This window comes from Vidua chalybeata, chromosome 5 (genome assembly GCF_026979565.1).
Source record: "Vidua chalybeata isolate OUT-0048 chromosome 5, bVidCha1 merged haplotype, whole genome shotgun sequence".
In the NCBI taxonomy this organism is placed as follows: Eukaryota; Metazoa; Chordata; class Aves; order Passeriformes; family Viduidae; genus Vidua; species Vidua chalybeata.
Genome location: NC_071534.1, coordinates 15,996,506 through 16,008,620, shown reverse-complemented (window position 1 = coordinate 16,008,620; position 12,115 = coordinate 15,996,506). Strand labels below are relative to the sequence as shown.

General features: G+C 42.0%; 1 protein-coding gene and 1 long non-coding RNA gene across 3 annotated transcripts in view; both read left to right on the top strand.

Moving 5' to 3' along the window:
* The first annotated feature begins 51 nt into the window (after window positions 1–51).
* Window positions 52–623, top strand: LOC128788664 (uncharacterized). Its single transcript, XR_008431156.1, has 2 exons — window positions 52–220; window positions 397–623. It is a non-coding gene; the product is annotated as an uncharacterized LOC128788664 (long non-coding RNA).
* A 3,811-nt stretch (window positions 624–4,434) lies between these two features.
* The window catches only part of BLTP3B (bridge-like lipid transfer protein family member 3B), a 48,497-nt gene continuing 40,816 nt past the window's right edge, over window positions 4,435–12,115 (top strand). The window contains exon 1 of one of the 2 annotated variants that reach the window (XM_053943857.1): window positions 4,435–4,645. In XM_053943857.1, the coding sequence (XP_053799832.1) occupies window positions 4,602–4,645 (44 nt within the window). In that variant the 5' untranslated portion in view covers window positions 4,435–4,601. The remainder of the gene's footprint in view (window positions 4,646–12,115) is intronic. The other variant, XM_053943856.1, reaches the window with a different exon arrangement.

The following is a 12,115-nucleotide window of genomic DNA, read 5'->3' as shown; positions in this document are numbered from 1 at the left end:
CAGCCATTGGCCGGGCGTGACCCGGCAGCGCTCGTCACTCGGGTGGGCGGGGAGGTGACACGGCGTCACCGCGGACAGCGCCCGGCCCGGAGCCCGCACGGGCGGACGGTTCCCTGCTGCTGTCAGCCCCGCGGGGGCGGCACCGACGGCTGGGGACAAGGCGGGGATGGTAGGGCGAGAGCCCGGTGTGGCGGTGGTCTAAAGTTACAGACTGCCTCGGGTGAGCCTGCCGGCTCGAGACGCTGCGGTGCGGGAGCCCCGCGCCTCGGGATAAAGGTGTTGAGTGACAATCTCATTGAGAAGTGCACAGCAACGCGGGCCTGGGCTATGTAAGAATGTGACACAATGGAAAGGGAGACAACTCTAAATTCCATCATCATTATTTTACTGTTACAGAATCACAGAATCAATTTGGTTGGAAAAGACAAGATCACTGAGTTGAACTTATGACTGAACACGATGTAAACTAGACCATGGCTCCAAGTGCCATGCTCAGCCTTTGCTTAAACACAGGGATGTTTAAGGGATGGTGACTCCACCACCTCCCCCGGCAGTCCTTTCCAATGTCTAATCACCGTTTCTGTGAAACAACAACGACAAGTTCTGGTGCAGTTTAAGCCTAAGTCCTCTCATCCTGTCCCTGGTTTTCTGGGAGAAGAGACCAGCCCTCAACGGGCTACAACATCCCTTCATATAGAAAGTCTTACAAAGCATGCATAATTAACACTTTTATTACAAATGGTATGGAAAACAGTGCTATTGGAATTCTCTGTTCCTGACCAGTTTTTGTTTTACTGAAGTCTGTGTAATATAGCAGCACACACCTTTATAGAATCACAGAATCATAGAATAGCACCAGGTGGAAGGGTGCTGAAAGATCATCTGGTCCAACCTTTCGTAGTAAAGGGAACCATGATGAGATAATCTAACATCCTCTCCAACACCATCTTGAAAAACTGCAGTGGGAACTCCCTGAGGAGAGGGTTTTGCAGTGATTGGTTGTTCTCACTGGGCAGAAGTTCCCTATATCAAGACGAAAGCTTTTCTGGTACAGCTTAACACTTGTTGCCTTTTGTCTTCTTTTAAGAGAAAGCCTCCATCACTATAGACACTCTGTAAGTACCACAATACTGTGATAAGGTCCCCCCAAGCTTCTCTGGGCAGAAAAAACCAAGTCCTTCAGTCCTTCTTCAGGACTTGTGTTCTTGAGCTTTTGATCATCTTTATGGCCTTAATTCGGATGCTCTCTGGTTGTCCACAATTTTTTTTTTTTAACTGCTGGAAGCAGAACTGGACACAATACTCCAGGTGTGGCCTGAAATGCACCAAACAGGGTGGGATGATCAAGTTTCTGTCCCTGCTAGCAATGACTCTGTGGATGCAACCCAGGATCTGCTTTGCGCTCCTTGCTGCAGTGGTGCACTGCTAAGTCCAGTTCAGCCTGGTGTCCACCCAGACCCCCCAGGCCCTTTTCCACAAGGCTGTTTCTGTGCCACACAGCTGTGAGCCTGCACTGGGCTCTGTGGGTGTATCATCTCAGGTGCAGATCCTTGCTCTTGTCTTGGTGATGAATTTTGATCTATTTATATGTTTTAGTTACCATCATTTAGTTCCTTTGTTGTATTCCAGTAAAGCAGAAAGAGAATTACAGTTTTGTATTTGTTTGTAATTGACTTTCCTTAACTTAAAAATAACTGTTACTCTGTATGATGAGTCTCCTCCCTAACAAATATGAAATAGCTTTCCATGAGCAAGGATGTTCATTGGAACACATGGCAATCTGCTTTTAGACAAATCCTCTTTATGTGCTTGTGAAGGAAGTGTGTCTTAAGGACAGTTTCCTTAATCCTGACTGTAGCAGATACATTATTTGATTCTTGAGAAGAGGTCACAGGAAATATCAAAAGCCTGTTTTTCAAGTTCAGGATCTCCTGGGTGCTTTGCTTGAGCTCCAGTTGGTTTTGGTTTTTTCCTCTCAACTCCATTCCAGGTTTTACAGTTAAGAAATCCCCATGAACACATGAAACTGTGAGAGAGTCAAACTCACTCTGCACACCCTCTACAAAGCACAGGTGCTTTTTGGCTCCAATCTGTGGCAACGAGCAGCCTCAGAATGACTGAATGGTGCCAAGTACAAAATTTCCAGGTTGTTTAGAGCATCCAAAGAAAGATATCCTCAAGGAAGAAGTTACTGCACCCTTTGACATAGGGGGTTGTTATCCTGGACTTCACATCAATGAACAGCACTCTATGTACTTGTATTTGGGTGATGGTGAAGGGCAGGGTGGCAGTTGAGATGACTGCCTGAAAACTCTACATCCATGGCTTCTTGGGTGTTCTGTTGAATTCATACATTCTGTTGTGTTCACAAATAGGCCCTAAAAATACCTATGGCAAATATAAGACAAATCTTTTCTTTGAGATCATTTCAGCATCCTGGATATGCTCACAAGTGGGGTTCTTTCGTAGTGACATGAGTGCCAGCTGCTCCAAGAGGGAGAGAATCCAGGAGCTAGGAGGAATACTGTGGTTAGCAGGGTAGGGCCTTGCTAGCCAGGGCCTGTCTCACCACCCCCAGCCAGGGAGCAAGGCAGACAGGCATGGGAGTGAAGCCCAGAGCCCAGGTTATCAAGCAAACGTGACAATGAAGCAGGTGGAACATCAAGCACATAAGACAATCCTCAGGTCACAATCAGGATCAGGACTGGTGGGATTAGCAAGGACCAGACGTAGTCTGGGGATCACCATGCAGGTCCATGGTGATTGGAAGGTCTGAAATCAGCATGGAAAGTTGGTGCCCTTCTACTTGCCTTCTGGGTGAGGAGGGTATGGTGGGTGTTAATCTGTACAGTTTCCCCTCTTCCTCCACACAATATGCTCCAGGACATGGGTATACAACATGAGATCACAACTCAGATCAATCCTGCTGGACAGAAATATTTCTGGTCTTCAGTTCTGACGTCAGTGAAGAGCCTCAGGATTTCCCCCGTTCTTCCAGAGCTATGATTGCAGGACACTTGAAAGAGAATACATGGCATGGGTCCTGCTTTCCTTGCCCCTTGTATTTTCTCTCTTGATGAGAAGCTGACCCATCATGATGATGAGTATTGCTTCTCCATGATACTGGTAGACTTTTTCCTAGTTGAGAAAACTGAATGTAAAACAGGCATAAAAATGTTAGCTTCATACACAGCTCATTCCTACTTTATAAATCTCCTTAAGAATATAATGAGGTCAGTATTACACAACTGACTGATTTTTAAATGTCTGGAAAAATCAATTGAAAATGTTCATCTCCTGACCTATTTTTTCTATTACTGCTTCATATTTCTGACTTAAAGGTCCTTAGGGTTTTGGTTCATCACTTGTAAATTATTAATGTTATGTATATGAAAAGCAGAGAAAATAGTATCTGATGTCTTTCCTCTGCAGCTCAAGCCTCATATGCAGGGGCCCATCCTGCATATGGAGGTCACATCTGAAAAACTTTTTAGCTTTCTTACTGATAATTTTTTTTTCTTTTTCTTTTTCTTTTTCTTTTTCTTTTTCTTTTTCTTTTTCTTTTTCTTTTTCTGTTAATATTTTTAGGGTACTTGGTTACCCACCACTGAAATTCTTCAAGATGCCTTTTATGAATGAGGGAGTGCCAGGGGAAAAGGGTTACAAAACCCTGTTTGGATGAACAGAACATTAATTTCTTAACTGACTTGGAGATTTTACTGCAGCATGAGAGGCTGTTCTCTCAAAAGTAAAATAACTCACAGGCCATATACTTGTTACAGATACCCAGCAAAATATTAGCATCTGAGGGACAACCTGATTTTACAAGTCTCTGGGTTTGAACCATTCAGGTATAGGATATTTATGCGTGTGTGTGTGTGTGTATACATGTGAATTTCTTGCCATAGCATTGTAAGTTTCTGTCGGTGAGCTCTTTCTCTGATCTAGCCTTGTTCCTTTCCTGTGGTGCTGTAGAAACTGCAGCTGTCCTGTCTTTGGGCTTGGCCGAGGTCAGGCCCAGGCAAAGGTGTGATGGTGTTGGGACACGCTCCACAGGCGGGAGAGGGATGGAGCCACAGGCGGGGATGCAGAGACACGCTTCCAGAATTTTGGAGATGGGAGGGCTGAAAAGGGATGAAAGAAACAGCTGGTGGAAGAGAGCGGGGGAAAGGTGGGCGGTGGGCCTGAGACGGGCAGAGGCTTAGGGCGCTGAATGGGGACGGAGATGCTGAGCAGGCGGGCAGGGGCTCTGCGAACAAGCGAAGGGCGGAGGCGCCACTGCCCTTGCCCAAGGCCCTACAAGTGCCCGTGCGCCTATCTGTGTACCTGTTCCCGGCCCGTGCCCCCGTCCCCTGCGCCGCTCAGCCCGCCCGGAGCCGCCGCTCTCCGCGGGGCGGGGGCCCCGGGCCCGTCCCGCCCCGTCTCGCCCCCGTCACCAGGCGATGCTGCGGCCAAGATGGCGCCGGGCGTCGAGTAAGCGCGAGTGGGGATAGCGGCTCTGCTCCCGGCGCTCTCCCCACCTCGGGCAGGGGCGGGCGCAGGGATGAGGCGCGTTCCTGGTCCAGGCTGGTCGTCGTGAGGGACGCGGGCAGGCAGACACCATGGCGGGGATTATCAAGAAGCAGATCCTGAAGCATCTCTCCAGGTCAGTGGGGCGCGGTGCACCGGGCAGGCTGAGGCGGTGCGGGGAGGGGGCGACTGAGGCGGGTCCCTGTCCCGGTGAGCGACCCTCGGTCTGGGCGCTGGGCGGGGAGACCGGGTCCATTCTGCGCGCAGAAGGGGGACTGAAGACGCCTCCTCGTAGTGATTTGGAGGCAGAGGAGGTGGCTGGGTGCTCGTGTGGGGCTGTCCGGAGGCTACAGCCGCTTAGCTGGCCCCTGGCCCCCGGCTCCTTCGCCCGGTGCCCAGCGGCGCAGGCGGGGAGGCGGCTCGGTCTGCCTGGCGCAGGAGGGAGTCACCGAGTGAGTCACCGCCGGGCTCCGGCCGCCTCCCCGCCGGGCTGACGGTGCCCGCCCCCGCTGCCCGAGGTGTGCGGGGGGCAGAGAAGCGGGGGAGACCCGACCCTCGTGATTCCCGGGCGGCGGGGGCGAGCAGCAGCCGCCACCGTGCGCTGGCTGGCCGGGGCTGGGGCAGCTCGGCCTGTGTCCTTGCAGCTCAGCTCGCGATTTCCGAGCTCTTGAGACACCGAGCAGGTGAGGCCGGGCAACAGAAAGGTGCACCCGGAGAGACGAAAATAAGTTCGTGCTTTTCTGGGTGACTGAAGTAATGTCTAAGGTGCCTCGCGGCCTGAAACAAAACAAACAAACAAACCTCCTGTAAATTTCTTAGCTGTCAATGTCGTGTGCTTGAAAGATGAAGAAATCGCAGAAAGTACACAATCTGATTCATACAGTTTAAAAAAGCCGCATCAGGTTTCTTCCATTTTCTAAAGAGAGGCAAAAACCTGTTAGGTATTTGATCTGTCATAATACCATAGTGTTGCTAATTTTTCAGAGCTTACTTTTATATTTTAAAAAATACAACCTGAAATACTTCAATTTTTTTTTCTTCCAAAATGTTCTATTCCACTTTTTTGTATTTTTTCTGAAAAGTGTTTATAGAGAAAATCAAATAAAATGAAGTGACAGGTTGTCATTTGACTAATCTGTTGTTGATGCATACGGAGAACATCATTCTCATTCCAAATCCTTTGTTATCTATCTGCTAAATGTGATGTATGGAGCAGTAGTAAAATAATTTTTCTTCTCTGCCCTGCTCATGAGTTATGTAGCAGGGAATGCTGACAAAGAAATCTTTTCTTCACATGAAAATGACAGAGCACCGTGAGACTGGAAATGCAACGAGAAGATGTCATCAGCCTTGAGTCAGTTTTCTAATCAGCAGTGTGCTTGGAATGGCTGGATTTAGCAGCTTGTTTCCTGTAGTCATGTGTAGCAAGCTGTATGGAAAGAGAAGTGAGCTCTAGTCTCTGTGCTACAGGTTAACAGTTAAATGTGTCTGGGAACTAGGCATGAGTAAGATGAGTTGGTTTTTGTCCAGGTTTTTCAAATGTGCAGCTGAATAGATTAGAACTGAGTACTTTGTCATGTTGGTAAATTTGTGATTCCTCTCTTGTGTGTTGTGATAAGGCTTACTCAACAAGGCTCTGTCAAATGATTATGACAGATTTTATCACTTCTGGAAAGCTTATGGGATATATCCAGTGGTGTGCGGCTTGCAAGTTGAACTTGATGCTCATAATCCATACTATTCAAAGAGTGTGTTTGATACCTAAAATGTAGACAGTATTATTAAGCCCCTTCTTATGGGTGTTCTTTATTACATGTTCAGATAATATCTTTACTTCCTGCAGAACAGGTGTTTCAGTGGTTTCAGAAGTTGATTACTCAGGAAAACAGAATTCAAGTGACATGAGCTTAAATTTCAGGACCTTGATTTTTTAGCAAAAATTATAAAAGTATTAATTCAGGATTTTCATTGATAAGTTTTTTAAGAATGTTACTAAGTAGCCAAATATATAAAGAATTTCCTGTAATAGAGAGAGTGCCAAAGGACGCTTTCACTTTTTACTCTTACTATAATAGTTACTGTTCTGCAGTTTTCACAGTTTCTTGAAACTGCTGCCTGCTTGTCATCTTCAACTAAGCAGGTATTAGTGGCAGGATTAAAATTTATTGGAAGAGGTACATTTGTATAGTGGAAAGAATTACCCTCTCATTTTGATTTATTTTCATTTTTGAATATTTCATTTCCCTTTATGTTTGAACAAAGATATAAATTTGTACCTTAAGTTACAGAGAAATACTTTGATTTTTTGCCACAAACCACAGAACAGTTGAGGTTGGAAGGGATCTTTAGATCTTGTCCAGCTCCCCAAATCATCATTGATTTGGCAATGTTTGCCATGAGGATTACTGCAATATCTGTTAATTGTCTATTTACTCTTTTTCCTATCTAGGTACTGTATTTGCACATTTTGAAACGCTGTGTCATTGAGCAATGCAGTTTCCATTTAGCAGTTCACAGTGCTTTTATTAGATGAACTGATAATGGACACTGGTGTAGAAGGAGCCTCATCATTCTACTTTTGTTAGACAGTGAAAATTTTACATAGGTGTGAGTCTTTAATGTCTGAGAACAAGAAGAAACTGCATTTTGAAATGGTTTTGGTATCCAAATTGCTTTTTACCTTTATAAAGTGTTTTTTTGTTGCTGTGTTATAGTTTAAGAGCAGTGAAGGTAATAAAGCTTATTTTATTCAGTTTGTAACAAGTCTTTATCTCATGTTAGGATGTGGTGATGAGTTTTTTGCTTTTTCAGTCTTTTAAAATTTTAAAAATTGTCCTCTATCTTCAACATGCATTGTTCTTTCCCAAGGCTGTGGTAGAAAACGGGAAGGAGGGAAGGGGTAAGGAACAAACTACGTCTGCTTTTGTTGTACTTCACATTATGTGGTGCTTGGTGTAGGATATGAAACTAAATTTATCCACTAAACTGAAGAGATGAGTTTGCCATTTGGAGGCTTGAAATTTTGACATGTCCATGTTGTGTTAGGTGTGGTTTTACTGAATGCAGTTGATGGAGTGTCTTTATTTCATATGTACCCTGAAATGAAACAAGTGTCTGGATAGCAGCATCATCCATTACAAAGGTAGGAAAGATACACCATCCCTAGGAGAAGTCTACTCTGTAGTGTTGGGATCACTTGTACTGTAAAGGTCTTCCCCAGTGAACCGAAACTTGTGTTGTATCTTCATTTGTGCTGTTACGTATTTTCAGTGGGTGAGAGATTTCTTGTTGAACAGCACCTTTTTATTGCAAGACTTTCTGTTCAGTGCTCTGCTATGATGATTGCAGATATCCTTCAGCGAGATATTCCTTCTTTTTTCTCAGACTTGGTGGACAAGTGTATGAAACAATGGTGGTAAAGATTTCCAATAGGAATCTAGAGTGCCATGTGCAAGTTCACTGTGGGATTACTGTAATACTGTCTCTGTTTTTGAGGAGATCATCTCCATGACAGGGGTTTCAATCTTGGGTTTTTTGGATGGGAGGTACATACAGAGATTGGGCATTACTGACTCAGACATGTATAAGGGTGTTTTCGGGTGTTTTTTAGTTTTGGTTTTTAGTCTCATTGAAATTCAATTGACTTTCTAGTCAATGAGCAGTCTGGTCTTCTGTGTATTTGCATGATCCGTGCCTTTCTGTAAAAAACAGTTTTGTTTATCAGATATGTGTGAGAAGCATGAAGGCAAGCTTATAGACTTTGCCCGTCTGATAAGTAGCCACACTGAATATGACAGTCTTCACTTCAATTGATATTAACTCTTAAGTTTATTAATGATAACACATAGTTCAACTTTAAAAGTTACAGTTTGCATTTTACTCAATATTTTCCACAAAGAAAACAGTAAGACATTTTAAAGTGTTTGGTATGGCAGAAATTGTTTTCAGTTGTGTCATTATTTAATGTTCTGTATGAACTTAGACCTTTGCTTTTGCTTATCTGAATCAATAGATGTGAACATACTAAGATTTCAGTAGAAGAAAATGCAGTGAGTTTTGTGACAATTGTTTTCATCTCATAGTTAGGAAATCATTCTAAAGCTCATATGAAGAATGGTTGTACTTAGAATAGCATCCTAATTGTATGAATATCAAGAATCAGCTGGTACTGATATAAACAGTGATATCCTACCTCATCTGTGGTACAACTGATATGCATCCTACCGAAGTATTTGCCCTCTATATTGACCTGCTTTTATGCCAGTCAGACATGCCTGATTGGTGAGGAATGTTGCCCTCTCAAGAGACCTGAGGTGACTTCTTTTAGAGTAAAGCAGAGTAATGCCTTTATTGGGCTAGAATGGACCATTTCCTTCCTGAAAGTAAATGACCAAAATTATTTGGATGAACTTTGAAAATTCTGATAGTAGCAAAATAAATAGATGTTTGCTTATTTTCAATTTTGTGTGTTCTATTTCTGTTTCTCTTGAGTTCTGTGAAAGTTATCCAATTCCTTTAGCCAGCCAAAGAACACAAAGTGTGTACTTTTCCGCTTCTCTCTTTGCTCGTACTAATTTTGCAGAGTGTATTCTAGGTGATTGGCTTTATTGGCTTGTGTAGTATGTGAGAAAATTGCAAAACACAATATAGACATAGCAATTACTGTTGTTCTAAATGAGTCTGTATTGTATCTGAATGCTTACAGAAAGTGTTAGCATTATGTCTGTCTTAAATGCAACAGGGAAGAACAGGAACATTCTAGGGAAGAATGAGCCTAACAAACTATAGGTAGTAAAGCAGAACTGCTTGAGACAGCAGGCAAGAAGGAGAAACAGCAATTTAAAATTTCACTGTAATCCTCTATTTATTAAATTCCCTTATGTTTGAAAATCAATACTTTTAGTATTTAAGTGGAGACTTTATACCAACAATTTCTTCTGTGTGAATGTGTTGATGTGTTGGTAATTTTCTGATGAGCATGAAGGAATCAATAAATGCTATTTTAAACAGAAATAAAAAACTTTCACTCTCTTCTGTTTTTGTTAGTAGCTTCATGCATCATATTGCATTTTAAGATTCTGTAATAGAACATCTTCCAAAATTCAAACTGAAATTGCTCTAGTGCTTTGTGAAATTATACATGTATACATTTTGGAGATAAATGAGCAGTAATGCATTTTCTGGAAAAACTCTTAATTGTTACCTTTATTAAGATTTGATATTAAATCTTGTGTTACTTCTCAGAAAGGTCTCTTAAGCTTTCAGTAACATTTGGGTTAATAAAATAAACTCACAGAATTTGACTTGTCCTTTTCAGTTTGTTTTACGTTATTTTTGCAAATGTAATATAAATCTAAATGCTAATTCTACAGACATCGTATTTGTATAATTAAAGTCATGCTGAAGCTTTGTTGAAGTCAGACAACTCTTGTGCATACATAATAAAAACTAATACATTTGCACAATCAAGAGGAATTAATCAGCATCATTTTAGTTGTATGTGATAATTTTCTTTAAAGAGTTTTCATAATAGGTTTCACAGTGAAAATGATCTTGAAGATTGCTCTGTTCAAGTATCTGACACACTAGTATGAAGTATTTCATGGGGAAAAAAGGTATTTAAATAAAGCCTGTAAGTAATTAAATTGTCTCTTAAGGTCAAGTGATTATGGAGTATGTAAGAATCAAAACTAGCCCACAGTTACATTTTTTTAAAATTTGTTATTTCTCCTGCCAAAGCCTTAGTGTTTTGAGGTTTTTTTTTTAATATTGAAGCAGAATAAAAGTCGGTAGTAAATAATACCAAGAATGACAGGTGCTTTTTAAAGTGTCTTGTTTTACTTTTTCATTTTTACTACCAGAAGATTGGACAAAGGAGATCAGATAATTTCTGATGAGACATTAATGGAATTATAAGAGCAAAGTGATTTATTTCACAGTTTTTTTTGTGAATCATGAGAATAATTGCTAACAAGTAATTACTCAATTATATCAAGAGTATCTTGGGTTTGGCCACTTGCACAACAACCCAGGCTTCTCAATCCAGCAACTCCTGTAGAAGTACACCTTTGAGGAGCTGGTGCTAAACCATGGTTCAGATCTCCTCATTGTCTCTTTTTTGATTAGGAAACACAGGAGAGGAAAGAGTTCCAGCTAGGCTGTGCTTTTTTAGTTCTTCCAGCCTCCCCTGGATGAACGAGCCTTTCTGGAAGAAGAATGTCCCCAGCACAGATTTCGTGGCAGCTTTGCCATGCATCTTTACCATTTAGCTTGAGAACACCAGAGTTCTGGGATTTTTTTACCTCAGAGGCTCCTTCTGACTCCCAAGGAAGCAACACTTGTATCCAGCTATGCAGGTATCTGAAAGTGTTCGCCTACTTCAGAAACAATTTTCATGTTGTAGTTTCTTTCTTCACTGGAGGTCTGGAGACTTGAGAAGAAGAATAATTTTTAACTAGGTATCTAATTCACTTTAGTGATAAATCTCTTAAATTCTGCTCTGATATCCCAACAAACTGCCTACCAAAGTCATTGTACAAATGTTTGGGTTTTGTTGCACCAAAAAGGGTGAAAGTGTAGGAATGAATTATATTTAAGCTGCAGTACCTCTTTGAAATGAAGACAGTTAGTAGAGAACTTTTTTTTGAGGAGCTTATTGTACTAAAATTTCATAGCCTGCAAAATCAGACCGTCAAACATGTGCAGGTCTTTGTAACACCACCCCAAACACAAAAACAAATCCAGAAGTCCCATTCCCCTACATCTCTAGAGTCAGGTTTCTTTAGTGTGAATTTTGAATAGCTGAGGTTGAGATGCTGTAAATTGGAACAAATAAAGTGAGAAATCTCAGGCTTGGCAAAACAAAACTGAAAAGTTGTTTCCCATTTTAAAATAAAGTAAAACCCTCCTATGCTGCATCTTTGGGCTATCTTCTTCCTCATCTTCCAAATGAACTTACTGAGTGTCTCTGAAACGACTTGGCTATATTATATAGATATTTTCTGCATGGCTCCAGTACTGTAGTATCAGGCAGCAAGGGATACTCTCACAGAAATCTAGTGTTTTACACAGATCTGTTTCCTTTTTAATTCTGTAGTATCATGATATGTAACAAACTGTTGTAACTGCAGTTATCTTCAGCTAAAACTCTCTTACATTATTGTATCACTCCTTCTTCCCTTTGAACTTGATCCCTTGTGTGTCCCCTGTGTCCCATTCCCTGCAGCGATCCCAGCTGGCTCTGGTGGAGATTGGTTTGCTGTGAATATGCTTACTACCAAAATGAGTACCAGAAGCTTCTCAGAAGCCGTGGCAACTGACCACTTGCTTTCACCAGGAATAGGGGCCTTATGTCTGAATACCTTGCCCTCAGGTAACTTTCCCTCTCCCACCTTCGTAGAGTAAATGTAAGAGGTGGTATGTATTTCTATAAATTTAGGAGTGAAGTGAGCTCTATAAAATGTTACTTGGGTTTCCACTCCTATTTCTTTTTGTAATTTAAAATGATACAAAAAATAATTGTTTGTATGCAGCTGTGTGTTTTGGATTCTTTGGGATTTTTGTAAGTCCTAAACTAAATTTGGGGTTGTGAACTAAATCAGCAATC